The sequence below is a fragment of the Hippocampus bargibanti genome, linkage group LG03 (genome assembly GCF_051943395.1).
Source record: "Hippocampus bargibanti isolate YZ-2025 linkage group LG03, ASM5194339v1, whole genome shotgun sequence".
Taxonomy (NCBI): Eukaryota; Metazoa; Chordata; class Actinopteri; order Syngnathiformes; family Syngnathidae; genus Hippocampus; species Hippocampus bargibanti.
The window spans coordinates 4,369,897-4,393,348 of record NC_142736.1 but is presented as its reverse complement, the minus strand read 5'-3'; the positions used below and the strand labels follow the sequence as shown (position 1 = coordinate 4,393,348).

At 40.9% G+C, this 23,452-nt stretch overlaps 3 protein-coding genes and 2 pseudogenes across 7 annotated transcripts; 3 read left to right on the top strand and 2 right to left on the bottom strand.

Annotated features, from left to right (window-relative positions):
• Positions 1-857: 857 nt before the first annotated feature.
• On the bottom strand, positions 858-4,855 carry LOC148900009 (uncharacterized). 2 transcript variants are annotated; one of them, XM_088991638.1, is made up of 3 exons: positions 4,474-4,855; positions 2,419-2,604; positions 858-2,324 (listed from the first exon to the last, which is right to left on the bottom strand). In XM_088991638.1, exons 1-3 carry the CDS (start codon positions 4,589-4,591, stop codon positions 1,180-1,182), a joined length of 1,449 nt encoding a protein of 482 aa, XP_088847764.1. In that variant the 5' UTR covers positions 4,592-4,855; the 3' UTR covers positions 858-1,179. The 2 variants fall into 2 exon arrangements, with proteins under 2 accessions (XP_088847764.1, XP_088847763.1); XM_088991637.1 differs by having other exon boundaries at positions 2,407-2,604; positions 4,474-4,853.
• On the top strand, positions 3,898-12,921 carry LOC148900008 (uncharacterized). Of its 3 annotated transcripts, XM_088991691.1 has the most exons (4): positions 5,054-5,521; positions 7,394-9,768; positions 10,072-10,176; positions 11,975-12,921. In XM_088991691.1, exons 1-2 carry the CDS (start codon positions 5,401-5,403, stop codon positions 8,434-8,436), a joined length of 1,164 nt encoding a protein of 387 aa, XP_088847817.1. In that variant the 5' UTR covers positions 5,054-5,400; the 3' UTR covers positions 8,437-9,768; positions 10,072-10,176; positions 11,975-12,921. The 3 variants fall into 3 exon arrangements, with proteins under 3 accessions (XP_088847818.1, XP_088847817.1, XP_088847816.1); XM_088991692.1 differs by lacking the exon at positions 5,054-5,521 and adding an exon at positions 3,898-4,049 and having other exon boundaries at positions 7,394-10,176; XM_088991690.1 differs by having other exon boundaries at positions 7,394-10,176.
• On the top strand, positions 11,946-12,931 carry LOC148900007 (uncharacterized; annotated as a pseudogene).
• Positions 12,932-14,691: 1,760 nt separating this feature from the next.
• On the bottom strand, positions 14,692-17,726 carry LOC148900006 (uncharacterized; annotated as a pseudogene). The gene is made up of 2 exons (XR_016114404.1): positions 17,302-17,726; positions 14,692-15,991 (listed from the first exon to the last, which is right to left on the bottom strand). The product of XR_016114404.1 is annotated as an uncharacterized LOC148900006 (transcript).
• A 285-nt stretch (positions 17,727-18,011) lies between these two features.
• On the top strand, positions 18,012-21,095 carry LOC148900005 (uncharacterized). Its single transcript, XM_088991713.1, has 2 exons — positions 18,012-18,435; positions 19,148-21,095. Exons 1-2 carry the CDS (start codon positions 18,318-18,320, stop codon positions 19,933-19,935), a joined length of 906 nt encoding a protein of 301 aa, XP_088847839.1. The 5' UTR covers positions 18,012-18,317; the 3' UTR covers positions 19,936-21,095.
• Positions 21,096-23,452: the final 2,357 nt, after the last annotated feature.

The following is a 23,452-nucleotide window of genomic DNA, read 5'->3' as shown; positions in this document are numbered from 1 at the left end:
CTATCAATTAGCTGGCTGGCTGTCTATTAGCTATCTAATAACTGGCTAGCTAGTTTTGTATCTGTGTTACTTGCGGGTTGAGTGAACGCTGGCGCATGTGGCTGCCACTGCTCACCCAACAAAAAAACTGATCCAGTGACTGTAAAGTGACCTTGAGAGTTTTGAAAGGCGCTTACAAATGAAATGTATTATTATTATTATTATTATTATTATTATTATTACGACCAATTTAACTCCTTTTCGTCTTCATCATATGAATTTTAACGGGGGTCGGCAATAAGTGCATTACCGCCCTCTACCGGTAAGACGTGTGAAGCACGTTATGCGGCATAGTATTCATGTCCTACGAAAACGAGGCTTTTCATGGCAGCTTTTTAATATTTTCTTTTCGTACAGTGGCAAGTGAACAGTGGCAAAGCCCCCAGCCATTAAAGACCCGTTAAATTAAAGAGGAAAAGGAGCCATGGCGCCTCCGCTATAAGGCAAGAAAAAGTTTACTCAATCATCAGTTCCACTAGTTAAATTACAGCTTAAAGCATTTATAATTTTAGACATTTTCGTTGTTGGTGTTTGTATTGTTCCGGTGTGTGTGTGTGTGTGTGTGTGCGTGAGAGAAAGAGAGAGAGTTTGCGCATGTGCACATTTTATTCACCATAAAAAGCAAATGTGTATTTTTGAGAATGACGTGTTTTCAAATTGCAAATCCATTCATACACCACGTCGAGCTCTTGCACGGTGGGATAATGGACAATATTTTATAGCACGATCAATTTTATTTCAAATCCCAGTGATGCTCCTTTCCACTTTGTCATTTTATCTTTCCACACACGACACAAAATGAATTGCAACTGTTTCTCAACCTTTCTCCATTTATTTTGGAAACAGACATATTACATCCAACGACAACCAACCCGATAACGGTATCAATACAAATTGGATTCAATTCAACGGACCTGACATGGAACGCTGTTAAGAGAGTCCGAAATATTCGTAAATCCGACACCATTTTCTTGACTTTGTTCTTGAATCATATTCACAGGTCAAAGGTCGAGTATCTCACACGTTTCAATACAAATCATACGGATATTGTAGGGTTCACAGCCCAAAAAGGCAAAGACAATTCATCGTAAGATCACTTCGGGAACTGTTTGAACGACTTGTACACTTCATTACAACGACTCAACATTTCTTGCCACTTGATTGGTCGCTTCTCTTGTCACCAACGCACTTGTGTTTCTTCACCTGATCTTTACGGGTGAATCTTTTCTCGCAAACGTCGCAAGCGTACGGCTTTTCGCCGGTGTGCGTCCTGGTGTGGATGGTCAAAGTGCATCTTTGAGAGAAGCTTTTGCCACAAAACGAGCACGAGTACAGTTTCTCCTCCGTGTGCGTCCTCGTGTGTTTAGCTAATCCCGAACGATCACTGAAACTCGCGGGGCACACGGAGCAGACAAACGGTTTCTCGCCGGTGTGAATCCTGATGTGCGTTATCAGCTGTCCCTTAATGGAGAATTTTTTACCGCAAAACGAGCACTCGTAAGGCTTCTCCCCCGTGTGTGTGGTCATGTGATTGGTTAAACTAATCTTTTGGCTTAATTGAAGACCACACACGGAGCAGGAAAACGGTCTCTCCCCGGTATGCATTCTGGTGTGCACCACTAAATGCCCCTTGATGGAGAATCTCTTGCCGCACACCGAGCAGGGGTAAGGCCTCTCTCCGGTGTGCGTTCTGGCGTGTGTTCTCAAATGTCCCTTGAGAGCAAAGGTTTGACCGCAAACGGCGCAGGCAAATGGTTTCTCTCCCGTGTGGGTCCTGTCGTGGATTTTCAAATGCGCCTTGACAGAGAAGCTTTTGCCACAAAGCGAGCACGCAAAGGGCTTCTCGCCGGTGTGTATTCTCATGTGATTGGTCAAATTGACCTTTTGGCTCAAGACGAGGCCGCACACCGTGCAGATAAATGGTTTCTCCCCGGTGTGCGTTTGCCCGTGCGCTCGTAAATGTCCCTTCTGAGTGAATCTTTTCCCACAAATGGAGCATGCGAAAGGTCTCTCCCCGGTGTGCGTCCTCATGTGTATTTTCAAGCCCCACTTGGAAGTGGACACTTTGCCACACTCCAAGCATTTCCAGTCGGCGCCCGTATCGCCATCGCCGGGAGAGTGTTCGTCATCGCTGTCAGCGGAGTCTGAGAGTGGAGCGAATTGTCCATCTTTTTGTGATCCTTCGCGCTGCTCTCCAGGACTTTCTTCCTCGCCATCGCCGTCAACCTTCACGATGACACCGGTCATCTCCCGCCGCTCAGAGCAAAGATCTTCTCCGCCGATATCTGCAGGACACAAGAAGACAAACAGGCGCACTTTGGTCAAGTTGAGCTTTGCCGAGTCAAGTCTTAAGGTGGCGATTTTTACGTTGCTCATCACTTTGACCGGGACGAAGAAGCGGCCACTCAGCTTCCTCGTCATCTTCTTCAATCTTTACGATGATGTCGGGAAAAGGAAACTCGGCGACGGCAGCTTCACGCTCTTCTTCTTTTACCTTGGGCTTTTCTGGCTCGCCCCTGAAGCTCCCTTCCTGCTGCTCGGGATGAAGATATCCTTGACGGATTTCTGCAGGATATAGGAAGACCAACACGTTGGGACTTTGATGCTGTGTCACGTCTATCTGATGCATGTGTGATGATTTGGTTTGAGAAGCACGATTGCCTAGCTAGCTAGCTTGCTATCTATTTGAGTTATTTCCGGGTTGAGAGAACGCTGGCGTGTGTGGCTGCCGCTGCTCACCCACAGAAAAACTGATCCTGTGACTGTAAAGTGATCTTGAGAGTTTTGAAAGGCGCTTAGGAATCAAATGTATTATTATTATTATTATTATTTTAGCAAGCCTAATTATTTCACACCAATAAACACGTTAAGGCAAACATTAGTGCATCCAAAAGATAGGCTGCCAAATGAAAAAAAAAGTAATGTAGTTTATTCAATACATTGTAAAAATGAAGATTGTAAAGAACAATACATTGGGGAGACTAAACAAATTCTCAAAAAAAGACTTTATCAACATTGCAGGGATAATACCAGTAGGCCTCAATCTGCAGTACATATGTACCTAAAAGCTAGCAACCACACATTTGACAACAATGAGGTTAAAATCTTAGCGAAAGAAAATAAATGGTTTGAAAGGGGAGTAAAAGAAGCGATTTTCATAAAACACCAAAACCCTTCACTAAATCGACATGGTGGGGTGAGGTTCAATTTGAATCGTTCCTACAACCGACTTCTTAGGCAACATAGGCTTAGTTATGCTGATGAGGTGATACCACAGCCTCCCTAATACCTATTTGAGTTACTTCCGGCTTGAGTGAACCCTGGTGCGTGTGGCTGCCGCTGCTCACCCGCAGAAAAAATATCCTGTGACTAATGTGTCCTTGAGAGTTTTGAAAGGCACTTATAAATGAAATGTATTATTATTATTGTATCTATTAGCTAGCTAGCTAGCCTTCTATCTATTTGAGTTACTTCCGGGTTGAGTGAACACTGGCGCGTATTGCTGCCGCTGCTCACCCGCAGAAAAAAATATCCTGTGACTGTAAAGTGTCCTTGAGAGTTTTGAAAGTCGCTTATAAATTATTATTATTATTATTAATGGGGCAATCAGGCCAGTCGTAGACCCCATACTCAGGCAGGACAATAGAACTAATCAGTCAGGATAATAGAAGTAATCAGTGTAGCCGCAGGGAGGAGTCCTCTGCTCCCCCCAACCTGAGAGCAGGGACCAATCATAGCAAACAGTCAGTAGGGATATATATATATATATATATATATATATATATATATATATATATATATATATATATATATATATATATATGGCCGAAACTACCAGCAAAAGATTTTAGTTTGCTGACGAAGCCTCTTGGATGAGAAGCCAAACATCCGACACCTTCAAATTTGTACAGATGACGGCTGAAGAAACCTTTTCATCGATGGACCACTCCTGTACGACTGAGAGCTTACACGGACGTATTTCAGCAAGAGGAAAGTAGCAGCCATGACCGGTGAGATGGACGTTATTGGTGAATACGAAAAAAAACACTCTCACAAACCAACATTCGGATAAATGGTGGAAATTCGGTGTATTTATTTAATTAGTGACATTCAGTGTATCAGCTAACTAGCTATCTAACCAGCGATCTATTAGCGATATAGCTATCTTGGTGTCTGGCTATCTATTAACTGGCTATTAGCTAGCTAGCTAGCTAGCTTTTCTCTCTATTTGAGTTGTTCCGGGTTGAGTGAGAGTTTTGAAAGGCGATTATAAATGAAATGTATTATTATTATTATCAGAAATACTCGGATCCACCAAAACATCCTCAATACTCGACATCGCGCAGAATATTGTCTCAAGTTTCCATTCTGGGGTGGGGGGGGGGGATAAATGCGAACAATTTGCGTCAAGTCGAAATGACGAAATTCACAAACCTGCTCTATCATCGCGAGGTTCCTTGGCAGCAGCGTCCGGTCGTTGATGCTGTCGCTCGCTCTCTTTTGTTTCAAAAAGTTCCTCCACATAATCTCTTTCTACACTTTTTGCACACATTTTTTTGCACGATCGTCACGACACGTGATGGTAACACGCGAAGTGACCTCTGGACGACCAAGGTGTCTCTTTGTTAGCGGCTAGCAGGCTAAGCTCGCTCGAAAAAGCTTCGATGTTCGCGGAAACGAGTTTGTTTGCGCTTCACGATTAATGTTTTACTTTAATAAAGTAGTGATGCGATTTTATTAATCGTATTATTAGTACCTGTGAATAATTTAGAGTGAATTTGCAATCGGAGCGTCTTCGGTCACGCAAACCTTATAGGGAAGTGAAGCAGCAAACGAAACGGCTCTACGGCAACGTCACTTGGACAAACTACGTTTAAGTTTGCCCATCGTCTAACTCTGTTAACACGTTTTCCACCGTCTGTTAAAAGTGAAAACGCTCCCCCTCAAAGGGGTTAACGGTGAACTATCGCTTAATGAATAATTTATACGTTCATTGGTCGTTTATTGGCGAATGTTTTCCCGTAATTCCAGCATGAACTTTGTCCCAGTGGACTTGCCGTCCGAATTCCATTGCCCACTCCAGCCATTTTTGAGGGACCTCTCAACACTTAGAATGACAACAATACATTATTTTTCCTAACTCCTCCTGTATTCGAACTGAACAGACCAAGATAAAGATGTAGTCCGAATTTTACCTATCTAAAACATCACGCTCTTTTTTCAATATGAACTTGTCATGATAGACTCCGAACGTTCGCGAATTCGCCCTAGCTTGCTAGCTGCTAACGAGAGAGGCGTTTGCTAGCTACTCGGCGCTCAGCGAGCGCCGTTTAAGTATAGAGTGTTGATTATTCTCTGAAAATGTTCGCAAAGAGCGTGAAAGTTGAAGAATCCGAGGAGGAACTCTGTGGAACAAAAAAGATGGAGCGCCAACGCCTGTACGCTCTTTTCGAGATGCCTCATCGTCTAACACACGGACAAGGTTTGCTTGCTTGCGCGATTTTTTTATATTATCCATCCATTCATTCATACCTGCCCACCATTTTGTATTCTATTCTATTCTAATATCAGAATCAGAAAACATTTAATCGTCCCACAATGGGGAAATTTGCAGTCCACAGCAACAATTTGAAAGGGGGTGGGGAGGGTGAAAGGATAAAAAACGAGATATCCTAAGCATTATGTTCTTCTTTATACATTTAAAGCTATCCATAACCTTGCCCCCCATAACGATCTGACCTCCTTTCAAATTTATATTCCCTCTCATTCTCTCAGATCCGCTTCCTCCCACCACCTCTGTGCCCCCTGCCCGTCTAAGCACAATGGGGGACAGAGCTTTCAGCCGCTCTGCCCCGAAACTCTGGAACTCACTTCCTCCCTACATTCGTAACAACAATTCTCTTCCCACCTTCAAATCCCATCTCAAAAGCCACCTATTTATTACAATAATAATAATGGGGGGCTTTGCCACTGTTCACTTGCCACTGTGCGAAAAGAAAATATTAAAAAGCTGCCATGAAAGGCTTTGTTTTCGTAGGACATGAATACTATGCCGCATAACGTGCTTCACACGCCTTACCGGTAGAGGGCGGTAATGTACTTCTTGCCGACCGCCATTAAAATTCATATGATGAAGATGAAAAGGAGTTAAATTGGTCGTAATAATAATAATAATAATAATAATAATAATAATAATAATAATAATAATAATAATAATAATTCTTATTATTATTTAATAATCATCATCATCATCATCATCATCATCATCATCATCATCATCATCATCATAATAATGATGTAACGTCCGGTGCTTGTGAGTTGCATGTTTGCACATTTCATTTTAAGCATCAAAGCTCTCAAGGACACTTTACAGTCACAGACAGGCATAGGTACTATAATAAATAAAATACAATCACAAATAGGATGCAATAAATGAAATGCAATTATAAATAAATAGAAACAAGACAAAGAGCTACACAAAAAATGCAATTTTAAATGGGTGGCTTTTGAGATGGGACTTAAAGGTGGGAAGAGAATTGATGTTACCAATGTTGGGAGGAAGTGAGTTCCAAAGTTTGGGGCCAGAGCAGCTGAAAGCTCTGTTCCCCATCATGCTGAGATGGGCGGGGGGCACACAGAGCTGGAGGGAGGAAGAGGAGAGGGACTAGAAATTTGAAGAAGGCCAGATAGGTATGGGGGGGGGGTGCAAGGTTATGGATAGCTTTAAAAATGTATAAAGAAGAATTTGAAAGTTGATTCTATATTTGACCGGGAACCAGTAGAGCTCTTGGACGACGGGGGTGATGTGGTGAAAGGATGAGGTTGTGGTGATGATCCGGGCTGAAGAATCCTGGACGAGTTGAAGTTTGTGAAGAAGTTGCTGAGGGACACCAAAGAGAAGTGAATTGCAACAGTCAAACCGGGAGGTGACAAGACTATAAACGAGGATAGCAGTGGTGCGAGGAGTGAGAGACGATTCATATTGCGTAGGTGAAAGTACGCAGAACGGGTTAAGTTATTTATATTGGGAGTGGAAAGATAGTGTGCTGTCATGTATGACAACCTCGGCTTTTGACCTGATGGGAGGGAGAAACGGTCGAATAGCCAATAGTGAGAGAGAAACCGTTAGCTTTGCACAAGGTGGAATATTTTAAAATGGCATTTTCTGTGTAGCTTTATCTCACCTTTCTATTGATAATTATATTTTAGTTATTATTGTATCTGTTTTTTTCTATGCAATGTAAAGTGTCATTGAGAGCTTTGAAAGGTGCTAGAAAATAAAATGGATTATTATTATTATATTATTTTACATTACATTATACGCCTTGCTTGTTTTTCTTCTTGTGTCCCATAGACGTCGGTGAAGAATATCTTTCTTCTGAGCAGCTGGAGCAGGAGGAGCCAGAGCTCAGCTGCATCAAGGAGGAAGCGCAGGAGACTGAAGTCACCGACTTTTCATTGACGGTCATAAAAAGTGAAACTGATGACGAGAAAGGAGATGAAAATCACAATGGCGGATCCCAATCAGATAGTCTCATAGCTCCACTGGCGGATTTTGATGACATCACGTCGCAGTCCTCTGATGATGGTGATCATGAACACAAGAGTGAGAAATGTCTCGCTGATAACAAGCACATGAAATGTTCTCAGTGTGACAAAACATTTGGGAACAAGTCTGCATTGAAAAAACACGCAAAAACCCACACCGGCGAGAGACCTTTCGCGTGTTCCATTTGTGACAAAAGGTTCGCCATGAAGGGACATTTAAGAATACACACGAGAACGCACACTGGAGAGAAACCATTTTCCTGCTCGTTTTGTGGGAAAAAATTCACCCAGAAGGGACATTTGATCTCACACACAAGAACACATACGGGGGAAGACACGTTTGTCTGCTCGGTATGTGGTCTGAGCTTAACTCAAAAGGTGAGTTTAACGAATCACATGAGAACGCACACCGGAGAGAAACCGTTTGCCTGCCCGGTGTGTGATCTCCGACTAACTCAAAAGGCTCACTTGACAACTCACATGAGGACCCACAAAGTGGAGAAACCTTTTTCCTGTGCGGTTTGTGAAAAACAATTTTCCGTCAAGGGAAGTTTAATTCGGCACAGCAGAACGCACACTGGAGAGAAACCCCACATCTGCCTGGTTTGCGGTAAAAAATTCTCCCTGAAGGGAAATTTAATCATACACACAAGAAGACACACTGGAGAGAAACCGTACGCCTGCTCTGTGTGCAACTTCAGCTTCAGTGACAATTCAGCTTTGGTTCGACACTTGAGGACACACACCGGCGAGAAAGCGTTCAGCTGCAGTGCTTGTGATCAACGATTCGCTTACAAGTATCAGATGGACAAACACAAGTGCACCGAGGAGAAGAGCGCCAATCCTTGAATCCACCCGTCCATCTATCATCGGTTAGCAACCCTTTTAAAACGGACAAAGCTGAACATTGATCATTTTGCTTGAATTGTACTTTTCTATCCCCGCCCTCGGTTGATTTGCATTAAATCACCTTGGAATGACTGCTATTTAAAGGACAACCGACACCTCCGGACAATTTTCGTCCATATTTTGTAAAAGCACTTCAAATGACTTCTACTGAGCGCATTTTACAAAGATTCCACCACACATAGCGATGTTTCCGTTTTAAGACTCGTGCTGAATATTTAGGAAGTCTTGTTTTCGAGTTGATGACGATATCCTAAGTGACGTTACGGAGGGAACGCCCCTGACTGAGAAAGCGACACACTATGCATTTTGGATACTTTTTTCTGTCTGAAAACACAGTGTTGATTGCGAAATTAGAAGGAAAACTACACAAACAACGCGATGGTGAATCATGTGTCGCAGCCAATTGCGGTAACACGCATACAGAAGGCGTACGTTTACACAAATTCCCAGCTGACGAATCATCCCATTTCCAACGGAGCTTGTATGCCTTCTTGTGCATTTTCTGGGACGCTACATTGCAGTCCAGACGCCTCAAAATGACACGGAAGGACTTCTTTAATGGATTGCAAACATTTATGCTTTCCTCTTCAGAACTATTTGCATCATATTCATAACTGGATGAGTAACAAGAAAGCATCTTCTCCAAATCTGAACTCTCTGAAGCCATTGTTTTGATTCTGGAGCGAGGCAGTTTGTGGAGGAGTATTCTGGCGTGACGCCACGAACAAGGGGGCGAGACTTTCTGAATCTCGCCAGTTCCGAGCTCATTTTGTGGCAGTTTGGGGACACTTTAAGACTTTTTTATTGGTGTTTTGTATTTGCCTACAAATATCAGCCTGTGTGTTTTGGGTATTTTAGATGCTATAAAACTTTTTCAGATGTCACTTAGGAAACAAAAAAATGGTGTCGGTTGTCATTTAACTATTTCCAAACTTCCACCAATAGAATTCCCAGTCGAGATTTACCACAATTAATCCGAAAGTATCCCGGTCAGACTTTATTGTTTTGGATTATTGGTTTTTAAATTTGTTTTAGCTCAATGTATTTGTTATTGTGGTCCTTCGTGTTGAAATGTGTTGTTTCCGCCGCAGAAAATCAGGAATTTATTCATTTAACTAATAAACGGTCAAGTGATTTCAAACGTCATTTTCCAACGCACCCTAGCAACAACCAACCAATGAGAACAGGACATCGAAGCGCATCGTCCAATGGTAACCCAGGACACGAAGCAGTGGGCGGGACCGGATGTGGACGTCCTCGGGAATCGGGATGGTCAGTGAGCAAATTAAATAATACTTGCCAAATCGTTGTTATAAATCGATACTGAACAGAAACATTGATATGGTAGGTTTGTTTATGTTTTATGAGAGAAATAGCGCTCACTAAATCGTCATAAGTCAAAATTAATGTCCGTCAACGCCGAGGCTTCATTGGCTCACGTAGCTTAGCCTAGCTCGGTTTAGCATGCTAGTCGCTAACAGGAGAGACACGTTTGTTCTGTGCGTGCGGCTCGCGAGAACGCACGTTTGCAATTTGTCCTGATTATTGCCGGAAAATGTGTGCAAAAACCACCAGAGAAGACAAGTATGAGGGAAAAAAATTGCCGAAGAAAAGACGACCGCGAACGTCAACTACCGCGTGCTGTTTTCAAAAAGCCCCAAGATGAATCACGGAGAAAAGGTTGGTTGATTTCTTTCTTGAATTTGGTTTGGCAATGCGATGGAATTATAGCAAGGTTCTTCCTATTAGTATTTCCTACGACTCCTTACAAGGTTGTCATTGTGTTTTTTTTTTAATGGTAGACTGAATATATAATGCTAGGTTCAACATTAGCAGTGACCCAGGTCCACTTCGTGAAGTTTGCTGGTCGCTGGCCCGACTGTGACGGGTTAAAAAGTACCTTATTTAGTATTGTGGTTACAGGCAAAGCAGGTTAAAAAGTACCGTATTTAATATTTTTGTTACACGTAAAGCAAATCGCAGTGTTACATTGGTTTACGAATGGTATACATTTCAAATGTTTCTTTAAATTGGGAACGCATGATTCGTTTAGTGTTTCGTGTCGGACCGATTTACATTGTTGGACGGGAAGTTGTTGTGCGCATACGTTTGTATTACCTCGGGGCATTCGAAGTATACCACGGTTGAGTCAAGACGTACATCGCTTCTCTTAGACATAAACGAGAATATGTATTTAGTTTTATCGGCGAGCCATGTACATGATAGTGATGTGTCGTTCGCGAACGAGCCGGTTCTTAGAGCCGAATCTTTGAAGTGAACGAATAGAGCCGTTTCCTAACAAGGAGTCGGAAATAAATAAATAAATAAAACGACTTTATTATACTGTACAGCGGTGTTTGAAATAGAAATAGTGTCTGCCCGGATGCCTGGGGCGTCCAACTTTTCTGGCGTACAACTTACAGAACATCTCAATTCGGGTGGCCGACAACTTCTTCAAGAATTTTTTTTTTTTTTTCAAATCAAACTTTTGCTTTATTTAATAAAGCAAACGTTTGAACAAAGATTTTGAAATCAGAATAAATTATTCCGATTTCAAAATCTTCATTTGTTTTGGAAATGTCTGAATTTCGGTTCATTTGGCAATTTGTATACCCGGCACGGCAACCAATCAGAAGCCTGCTTTGTGTTTCCATCTTTTCCCCAGCGTGCATTGGCATATCATTTTCCAAAGTAGAGCGCATAGAATGTCAGCCCCAGAAGAAAGATTCAAAAGAAGCTAACAAAATTTATCACGCTACAAAACCTAAACGTACATTATCCCGTGACTGTAAAGTGTACTTAAGAGTTTTGAAAGGCGCTTAGAAATTGAACGTACATTCAAAGCCTGGTGGAAGGAGGAGTTCACGTGGGTTGTAGCAGACGACGCTACACAAATGACCAACTGGAGTAAAATCGTCAGCAAGGGATATTTACGATAAATTAAGCTAGGGAGCATTTGTGGTAGGTACATCCTTAATAAAAACAATTCTTCATACTTTGCAACAATGTTTTCTTGCGATTGGTCGTCTTATTGTGTTTCAAGTTGTGAAAAATGGGGCAGGCAACTTTATGCCCGGGCAGCCAACTTTTCAGAGTTGTCTGCCCTGGTGTCCGGTAACGTTTTGTCATGAGTTTCAGACACTGAGTACAGTTTATTTCTTTAATTGCAATACCATAGCACATTTATTATACATAGAATAAGGTATATTTTGTATAGTTTTAAGGCTTATTTAGTAGAAATTTATGTTTTATGGGGACCTGGGAACGAATTATTCTCATTTTAATTGTTTCTGATGGGAAATTAATTTTTGGAATACACACTTTTTGCCTTACACACACTTTCTGGGAACCAATTAAGTTTGTAAGCCAAGGTATCACTGTATCAGCAATATTGCACACAGCATTCACATCCGAATGCGAGACTTGACTGAGCAAAGCTTTCGTAAACCATGTGCCTTTGTCCTTCTGCTTCCCGCAGTAAAGAAGACTTTCATCCCGAGGGGCAGGAGCAAGAACGCCCCATCATTGAAGACGTCAAGCGTAGAGTAAAGATGGCCGAATTTCCATTGACGGTCAATAAGAGTGAACATGAAGGAGACAAAGGTGACATTGAGCGCTGTGACAAGCAGGCAACTTCTTGGCACCGCTATCAGACAGCGATGATATCATGTCACGCTCTTCTGAAACGGATGCCGGAAATGAAGTTGGAGGCTCGAAAGGTCGTTTGGGATGTCACGCAAAATGTTCACAGTGTGGCAAAATGTTTTTCAACAAGTCACCATTGAAAAGACACACAAGAACTCACACCGGGGAGAAACCTTTTTCCTGCCCAGTTTGTGGCAAAACCTTTTCACTAAACGGACATTTAGTAACGCACACCTGAACGCACACTGGGGAGAAACCATTTGCATGCTCGTTATGCGGTCTCGGATTCGCCCAGAAAGTTACATTGACGAATCACATGAGAACCCAAACCTGGGAGAAACCCTTTGCCTGTTCAACATGCAGTCAAAGATTCTCTGGAAAGAGACATTTAGTCGCACACACATGAAGACACACTGGAGAGAAACCCTTTGTGTGCTCAATTTGTGGTAAAACGTTCTCTGTCAGCGGACATTTAAGAACACACACACAGGGGAAAAAACCTTACGGCTGCCAACTATGCGGACTGAGATTCACTCAGAAGATCAGTTTGACCAATCACACCAGAACACACAGCGGAGAGAAACCTTTTGCCTGCTCCTGTTGTGCGAAAAGGTTCTCAACAAAGGGACACTTGAGAACACATGGAAGAACACACACGGGAGAGAAACCATTTGCCTGCTTACTATGCGGGAAAGGGTTTTCTACAAGCGGACATTTAGAAATTCACACCAGTTTGAGTTTCCGTGATCATTCGGGGTTGGCGAAACACATGAGATCACACACCAAGTAAAAAAATGCATTTCCATGCATAATTGTTTTTTTACGGGTAGATTTGTTTTATATTCTGTAACAATATTAATTTGTGTGTGTGTGTGTGTGTGTGTTCAAAGAATTTATGGAAAGTGATCAACTTAAAGGACAACCGACACCATTTTTTTTGTTTCCTAACTGGTAACAGGAAAACGTTTTATAGCATTGAAAATACCCAAAACATGCAGACCGACATTTTCACTCAAATGCAAAACACCAATAAAAATGACTTCAAGTGTCCCAAAACTGCCACAAATTAACACCTAACGGGGAGATTCAGAAAGTCCCGCCCCCTTGTTCGTGACATCATGCCAGGATACTCCTACACAAACTGCCCTCCTCCAGAATCAAAACAATGGCTTCCGAGTGTTCAGATTTGAAGAAGATGCTTTCTTGTTCGTCATCCAGTTATGAAGATGATTCAAATAGTTCTGAAGAGGAAAGCATAAATGTTTGCACTTGATTAAAGAAGTCCTTCCGTATCAATTCGAGCCATCTGTACTCCAATGTAGCGCACAGAAAATGCACAAGATGGCGCACAAGCTCTGTTGGAAATGGGCTGATATGTACTCTGGGAATTTGTGTCAACTTACACCTTCTTTATTCGTGTTACCGCAACTAGCTGCGACACACAACGATTCACTATTGCGTTATTTAGTTTTCCTTCTAATTTCGCGATCAACACTGTTTTCAGACAAAAAAAGTACCCAAAATGCATTGTGTGTCGTTTTCTCGGTCAGGGGCGTTCCCTCCGTGACATCACTTCAGGTATCGTCATCAACTCAAAAACAAGACTTTATGAATATTCAGAACGAGTCTTAAAACGTAAAATATAGCTATATGCGGTAGAATCTTGGTAAAATGTGCTCCGTAGGAGTCATTTGAAGTGACTTTACAAATTATGGATGTAACTTGTCCGCTGGTGTCGGTTGTCCTTTAAAGGACAACCGACGTCACCGTCGTAATCTTTCACTTATTGACTGCCAAATAATGTGCAAAAATGTTTCCACTTCAGCGCCAGGGTTTTTGTCATTGTCACTTGAATTCCAGGACCCACAGAATATTGAGTTTTAGGATGACATAAACATTCAATACAGCATTAGAAACCTTAAACACTCTTCTTTCATCAAAAAAGGAGTTAATTCTTAAGTTATATGGATCTGGAGTTATATGAGCTTGAAATGAGGGCTGATGTCCAAAATCCAATGCAAAACAAACATATTGGTTTATACAGCGCTTTCACAACAGCTGAAGATGGAACAAAGCGCTAACAGAGAAAAAAGAAGATACTGCCCCCTTGTGGAAGGGAAAAAACATAGCCAGAGGTCCGACTGAAGCTTTATCGGCAACAAGAAAAAAACAACATCCGAACAAATAACAAATTTGGGCATGGCGTTTCCAGTCCTATTTTCAATTTCCGAATACATTCTGGAATAGCAGTGAATGAGTTAAGTTTTATGATTTTATGCGAACTGTACTGCTGTTGTGAAAGACACATTATGCCTGTCAGTCAATATGACAAATTTGCATGGCCCGTCCGCTTTTTGTCTTCAATGAACCAGATGTCAACTAACAAATGAACCCAAACACATGGCTCCATTCATTGTGTTCATTTATTCATAGTTCAGATGGCCTCGGAGTGATACATGATGATGATGATGCACCGCGAAAACAAATCCTTCGTCGGCATTTGCACAATACTCTCGACAGTGAACGTTTCTTTATAATTGCGCAAATGCTTCATTTGCTGCTGCTCCCCGCGCTCACACACTTGTGTTTGATCAACTGATAGTTAAAACTAAAGCTTTCCTCACACACACCGCAAGCAAACGGTTTTTCCCCGCTGTGCATCCTCGAGTGTTTATTCAATCCGGAGCGATCGATGAAAGTTAATGGGCAGATGGAGCATGCAAAAGGTTTCTCTCAGGTGTGTGTCCTCGAGTGAGTCGTTAAGTTCCTCTTCTCCGCAAATGCCTTCCGCACACGGAGCAGGCGAAAGGTTTCTCTCCGGTGTGCGTTCGCAGGTGGGCTTTTAAATGCCCCCTGTCAGAAAATCTCTGAGCGCAAACTTGGCAGGCAAACGGTTTCTCTCCGGTGTGCGTCCTGGCGTGCCGAATGAGGCTTCCCTTTTCGGTGAACCTTTTCTCGCAAATTGAGCATGGAAAGGGTTTCTCTCCGGTGTGAATTCGCATGTGAATTGTCAAATGAATCTTTTGAGTGACCCGGAGACCACAGACCGAGCAGGCAAAGATTTTTTCCCCCGTGTGTGTCCTTTTGTGAGTGATTAAATGCCCCTTTTGAGTGAATGCTTTACCACAAACCGAGCAGACAAACGGTTTCTCACCGGCGTGGTTTCTTAAGTGATTGGTCAGTGCCACCTTGACCGAGAATCGTTCATGACAAAAGTCGCAGGCAAAAGGCTTTTCGCCCGTGTGTGTTCTTGTGTGCCTGATCAAACCGCCCTTTTCGCCAAACTTTTGACCACAAACGGAGCAGTGAAAAGGTTTCTCTTCCGTGTGTGTTCTCGTGTGGACTCGTACGTGTCCCTTTTCCGAGAATGTTTTGCCACACACCAAGCAGGCAAAAGGTTTCTCGCCGGTATGCGTTCTTGTGTGTCCGACAAGCTGTCCCTTCTGAGTGAATCTTTTGCCACAAACCGAGCAGGCAAAAGGTTTCTCACCACTGTGTGTTCTCATGTGTAATTTTAACAAATACTCTTTGGCAAACGTTTTATCACAGCGAGTACATTTTAAGGGTTTCCATTTGGCCTGACATGTCACATCATCTTTCGAGCGCTCGTTATTATCAGCGGCAGAAGACGTGATGTCGTCATTATCTGAGAATGGCGCTAAGAGGCCGTCGGCTTGCGATCCTTCTAAGTGGCCGTCGCCGTCGTCATCTTCATTCTTCACAATGACCGTCAATGGAAATTTGGTGATCTCCGCCTCCTCTTTGAGATGGGTGGGCTCTTGATCCTCTTCCTCTTTAAGTTGAGGGGACACAGGCTGCTGCTGCCGGGGACAATTTTCTTCACTGCAGACTGATACACATACAAAAAAACACAGAGACATGTCAAGCTTTTCTTAACCAAGTCTCTTGTTTTGGCTGTGATTTTTGGTTTTATTACAGCCAAAACTCATTTTTCGAACATTTTAGTTTGTCAACCAAAAATTTCAATTTTTTTATGCATCCGTTTCCAACCGAAAATGAGCGCACCTGAATGCACCACACCACTCCCTCCCGGTTCCTTATACGTCACTTCCTTTTGTTGAGTCTTATTGCGACCGACACATTCATGTTGTCATCCCTGTCAACTTATACATTTCCCCTGTATTTTATACGTTTTTTTTTCATCATTTTGAATTGTGTACGCCGTATAACAACTTTAATACGATTTAAAAAAAATCTGCGGTTATCGAGTCTTTGTCGATGAAGCATGATATGCGCATGCGCGTCACATTGTTTTCGTTTGATTTTGTATTTCCGTTTCCGTATTTAAAGTCCGGCATTTGTGTTGCAATCGAGGAATCAACTAGTTATAACGTTTAAGTAAGCATGGGAGACCCGCCAAGTAAGAAGAGAAAAACTCGAGGATCGGGTCGCCACCAAAAAGAATGTGAGAGTCTCCAAGGTGAATACACCGGCTGGATAGATAAGATCGTCGAAAAATGGTCCTCAGTTTTCGTTCTGTGTAAAAAGGACGTAAAAGTTGCTGCAAGTGGGTTTTACGATCTAAAGGTTTTACGGTCGCTTATGAAAGCATAATGCGCGGTAAACTGCATTTCCGCTTGTGTTCGCATTTTTTTTTTATCATTTCAAATAATGTACGGCGTACTACATTTTTTTATACGGGAATTGTAATCATTTATAGGGGCAGCTATTAGCCAAAGTTGACAGCTATGTGTTGTTGAATAAAGTTTTTAATTAAAAAGCAGACGTGTAAGGCTGAGATCTCTGCAAATCGGACGTTATTCTCGTTTAGCGTTCCATTCTGTATCGACGTGTTTGTATTGTTCAATATCGATTTATTAAAGAAAGCAGACATTGATCACATTGTTTATAACGGGAATTTTTCAACCAAATCAGTTTTTGAACAGGTTTCCAAAACGGATTATGGTCGAAAAACCAGTCTGAATGTATTCTTACATGTTACGGTGAAATATATTTGAAATGAGACTCATACCGACGTAATACGCGAAACTGTCAACTGACGTGCGGTTATCAAAACGGGTCTTTTGGGCTCTTCATGAGATGAATCAGACGTTTTACAATTTCAAAAACTATTTTTCATCGTACACAGATTTGGTTTAAAATTGCAGGCAACGTCGGGAATGTCGGAAGGACCCCAACCTGGTCTGTGTAGTTCGGGTTGGGGCTTCTTGAGAACAGAGTCCGGGTGGTTGTTGTCTTCTGTCCCACAAACCTCCTCATCGAACTCGACTTTGACAAGTTTTTCACACATTTTTCACGCAATAATCATCACTTCACTTCAGACTCGCGTTTGATTTCTGCTTTGCGACTTGTTGCGAACAAAGTCGGCTCTTTGTTCGCGGCGACCATGTTCGACCAAGCTAAGCTAAGCTAGCCCGAGATGCTTCAACGTTCGACTTTACCCGAACACGAAACTTCGATAAATGTTGTTTTCACCCAACTTAAGTAGAAACGAACGTCCAAAGTCGAGTCTTAAGTCGTTTCATACGAATCAGACAAGAATTATTATTTTAAAAGCGCTAGTCGAGGGTTTGTTTGTTTATTTTGGCTTCGTGGAGTCACTGTCGTCGCGTGACGCTTTGCTCCGCCCACCGCCCGTGTAGTCGTTTACCATTGGATGATGCGCGTCGATGTCTCGTTCTCATTGGTGGGCCATGAAACAAAACGGGAATTTAATAACCTGAATCCTTTTGTTCGTACTCTGTGAGAAAAGCGAAATAAATACAAATAATAAATAGCGTGTGGGATAACAATATTTGGTATTGTAAAATTAAGACCTCGTCAATCAAAATGAGACGTCGGAGGACGTTTTCCGGGTGGGAAATCATGACGTATAGAGAAGGGCGGGGCAACGCATCCTTCAACATGGCTCCGTCCTCTCGAGAAATATAGTCATTCGACTGGACTTTTTTTCTGTAATAGTCGCAAAATTTGCGGCTTTGAGACGCTACTTACCGACAGTACTTGACTGGAGTAAAATATATTGCCACGAAATGTGAGCGTCTCGATAAACTGGTTTCGCTTGACGTGTAGTATCCCAGCCTAGCTCGTATTAGCCTAGCATGCTATCTGTCAACAAAGAGACGCGCTCGCCATATGCAAATCGCTCAGAGGAGATCAAACTTGAGGCTCAAATGCCGTGATCACCTCGGGAAATGTTGGAAAGACGTGTGAAAGAAGAGAACGAGGAGGTACTTTGCGGACACAAAGTGGCCGACAGCGAACGACAACGCCAACCGGTGGACTCTGTTTCCGGGAAGCCTTATCGTGCCGGTTCGTTCACTTCTTACTCACTTGGACTGACTGGAAATTTGTCCCAAGGCTGTATGCATTTTATTCCCTTAACCAAATACTTTGTTCGATTGCATGACGCTCTCAGCAAGGAGATGAATGGATAGATGGAGAGCTAGCTAGCTAACTGTCACTCTCTGATAGTGGAGATAGCTTTAGCTATTCAGATAGCTAGATAGATAGATAAAGCTACCTCCACTATCAGAGAGTGACAGCTAGCTGTCCATCTACCCATGTAAGCTAGTTGGATAGCTAGATAGCCAGATAGATAGATGGATGGATAGATAGATATATAGCTAATAGATAATCAGCTGGATCGCTATCCAGCGAGCCAGACAGCTTCTAGATAGCTAGCTATATAGCCATCTGGACAGACAGACAACAGATAGATAATAAATAGGAAATAGATAGAAAATAGCTAGCTATCTAGGAATTCAGGTTTCACTCAACAAGGCGTAAGTCAAAAAGATAGAAAGCTAGATAGCTAATAGATAGCAAATAGCTAGCGAGCTATCTAGATAGCTAATATGTTTCATGACTCAAATAGCTAGCTAGATAGCTGTTTTGTAAAATAGATAGCTATCTAGTTGTGTTAAGTTCATACTGTTTTTGATAGATCACAACTGCAAGACTAAGCAATGCTGAACTCAAGCAAAACCAACCTTATGGCTTTGTCTTTTTTTATGTCTGTCAGTCATCAGTGATGCCGAACCTCCCCTTTACCCGCCCCAACAACCCCCTGACGTCAAAGCAGAAGAGCAAGAGACAGACGTCACAAAACTTCCCCTAACCGCTGTCTGCGTGAAGAGTGAAGAAAGCGATGGAGACAACGACGGAGTCTCTCACGCAGACGGCCTCTTGGCTCCGCTGTCAGGTAGCGACGACACGACAACTTCTCACACCGATGACAGTGGACTTTCTGAAGGTGACAGGACACGTGGTCGCGCTCGCAAGAAACGCTCGGAATGTTCACAGTGTGGCAAGACTTTTGTTTCCAAGTGGGGTTTCAAAGTCCACATGAGAAAGCATACTGGAGAGAAACCTTTTGCCTGCTCGATTTGTGGCAAAAGCTTTATTGTCAAGGATAGTTTACTGAGTCACTCAAGAACACACACCGGAGAGAAACCTTTCGGCTGCTTAGTTTGTGGTAAGCAATATTCCGAAAAAGGACACTTGAGAGCGCACGCGCGGAAGCACACCGGCGAGAAGCCTTTTGTGTGTTCAATTTGCGGAAAAGGCTTTTCAGTGAAGAATAGTTTATTCAGGCACAGCAGAACGCATACCGGCGAGAAACCTTTCAGATGCTCCGTTTGCGGGAAAAGCTTTGCGGTGAAGGACAGTTTATTGAGACACAGCAGAACACACACTGGCGAGAAGCCGTTTGCCTGCTCGGTTTGCGGGAAAAAATTCTCCCTTAAAGGCAATTTAACAGTACACATGAGAAGATACAACGGGAAGAAACTTTTTCCTTGCTCAGTCTGAAACTTGAGTGTCAGCTGGCGCTAGAAGCATTTACTTACTTGCAGATTTTTTTTATCCTATAAAAGTTGTTATACGTCGTACACAATTCAAAATGATGAAAAGAATGTATAAAATACGGGGGAAACAGTCTCTTGTTATTGTTGCGCAGCCGGAAATTACATTTCAAATAAATTATAAAGAAACTTTAATTGGATCAGTCCGTAATTCAGACATTTTAGGCCAGCAGAGAAGGCTTTGCAGGCCTTGACGGTCCGCCACTGTTGAAAAGGGTTCTATTAGCTATCTATTTGCTATTTATTAGCTGGCTGGCTAGCTCTCTGGCTGGCTGGCAAGCTATCTATCTGTATATCTATTAGCTATATGGCTGGCTAGCTTTCTAGCTAGCTAGCTATTGGCTATGTATTAGCTATCTAGCTATCTATTTGAGTAACTTCCGGGTTGAGTGAACGCTGGCGCGTGTGGCTGCCGCTGCTCACCCACAGAAAAACTTATCCTGTGACTGTAAAGTGACCTTGAGAGTTTTGAAAGGCGCTTATAAATGAAATGTATTATTAGTATTATTATTAAAAACAAGGCTTCACTGTTTATCCTTTAAAGGACAACCGACATCACTTTTTAGTTTCCCAAGTGACATCAGAAAAACGTTTTATAGCTTCTAAAATACCCAAAACACGCAGTGTGATATTTTTATTCAAATGCAAAACACCAATAAAAATGACTTAAAGTGTCCAAAATCTGCAAAAAATTGAGCTGCGAATTGGGCATTTTCAGAAAGTCCCGCCCCCAGTTCGTGACGTCACGCCAAGACGTCTTGCATTGCTGGAGAATCCAAACAATGGCTTCAGATTCGGAGAAGATGCTTTCTTGTTACACATCCAGTTATGAATATGATTCAAATAGTTCTGGAGAGGAAAGCATACATGTTTGCAATCGATTAAAGAATTATATGTGCTATTTTGAGGCAACATTGGGGGAAAATCTCTCACCAAAAAAAAGAGGCACAAAATGGCGACCTCCAGTGGCCACCTCTGCTTCCAAAGGCTGATAAATACCTTATGTGGAGCTTGGATGCCGTCTTCTGGCGGCTTTTGGGTGCAAGACGGTTCTCAGACCAAACATGTACAGCAAAATACATTCACGTGTTGGAAAGACTGCTACAATGTGTCTTTTTTCGGTCAGGGGGCGGTCCTTTCGTGACGTCACGTACGGACTCAACTGGAAAACAAGACTTCCTGAATATTCAGAGCGAGTCTTAAAAGGTAAAATATAGCTATATGCGGTGGAATCTTTTTAAAATACGCCCAGTAGAAGTCATTTGAAGCCATTTTACAAATTATGGACACAACTTGTCCGGAGACGTCGCTTGTCCTGTAAACTTGCAGCATTTAAAAATGATATTTCTTGAAGTCAAAAGCTATTTTTATCAAAAACATGAACGAGGAGAGTTAGGTTATAGCTGCAAGTCTCCTTTCTGATAACAAGGTCTACAGATTCGCAATTCCTGCAATTATTTAAACTCTCAACAAAGTGAAATAGTCACTTTGTGGAGAGTTTCCGCTCGAATTTCGGAATTACTCTACATCAGCCGAAATAAATCGGCAGCTTTCTTAAATTACGACTTGTCAACACGCAAGATGATTTTGGATGGCGTCATCCAATGGTGAACTTTCAAACGTTGACACTCCGGCTCAAAAGATGGCGTGAGAATGTACTGAAACATGTTTGCCAACTGCCAAAGGGGAGTACAGGAACAAGAAAATGAAGAAGAAAAAAACAAAAGGAAGCTAAGATGCTAAGCTAAATGTAAATGTCTCCACTGTGAGACTAATAAAGGCAAATCCAATCCAATCCAATCCAAGAAGAAGAAGAAGAAAAAGAAGAAGCACAAGCCTCTGGTGTCACTCAGATAGACAGCCCAGCCACAATTTCGGCCTCTTCTCAGCCGAGAAGACCACTGCGGAACGAATAAAGGTACATCCAATTCAATTAGTAGTAGTAGTAGTGGCAGTCGTTGTTGTCGTCGTAGCAGTAGTACTAGTAGTACTAGTAGTACTAGTAGTAGAATAAGTATTTAATTACTATTTTATTATTATTTTATTACAATTATTGTATTATTATTATTATTATTATTATTATTATTATTATTATTATTATTATTATTATTATTATTATTATTATTATTATAAGCATCATTCCTGAGTTACTACCGTGTGGGGGCAGTATCTCAGAAGAGAACTCAGAACAGAATTTTTATTTATTTATTTATTTATTTATTTATTATTTTTTATTATTATTATTATTATTATTATTATTATTATTATTATTATTATTATTATTATAAGCATCATTCCTGAGTTACTGCTGTGTGGGGGCAGTATCTCAGAAGAGAACTCAGAACAGAATTTTTATTTATTTATTTATTATTCTTTATTATTATTATTATTATTATTATTATTATTATTATTATTATTATTATTATTATAAGCATCATTCCTGAGTTACTGCTGTGTGGGGGCAGTATCTCAGAAGAGAACTCAGAACAGAATTTTTATTTATTTATTTATTATTCTTCATTATTATTATTATTATTATTATTATTATTATTATTATTATTATTATTATTATTATTATTATTATTATAAGCATCATTCCTGAGTTACTGCTGTGTGGGGGCAGTATCTCAGAAGAGAACTCAGAACAGAATTTTTATTTATTTATTTATTATTCTTTATTATTATTATTATTATTATTATTCTTATTATTATTATAAGCATCATTCCTGAGTTACTGCCGTGTGGGGGCAGTATCTCAGAAGAGAACTCAGAACAGAATTTTTATTTATTTATTATTCTTTATTATTATTATTATTATTATTATTATTATTATTATTATTATTATAAGCATCATTCCTGAGTTACTGCTGTGTGGGGGCAGTATCTCAGAAGAGAACTCAGAACATATTTTTTATTTATTTATTTATTATTCTTTATTATTATTATTATTATTATTATTATTATTATTATTATTATTATTATAAGCATCATTCCTGAGTTACTGCTGTGTGGGGGCAGTATCTCAGAAGAGAACTCAGAACAGAATTTTTATTTATTTATTTATTATTCTTTATTATTATTATTATTATTATTATTATTATTATTATTATTATTATTATTATTATTATTATAAGCATCATTCCTGAGTTACTGCCGTGTGGGGGCAGTATCTCAGAAGAGAACTTAGAGAAAAGAATGTTATTTATTATTATTATTATTATTATTATTATTATTATTATTATTATTATTATTATTATTATTATAAGCGTCATTCATGAGTTAATGACATGTGGGGGCAGTATCTCAGAAGAGAACCGAGAGAACATAATTTTTATTTATTTATTTATTATTCTTATTCTTTTTTATTATTATTATTATTATTATTATTATTATTATTATTATTATTCGTATTAGTATTAGTATTAGTATTAGTATTAGTATTAGTATTAGTATTAGTATTAGTA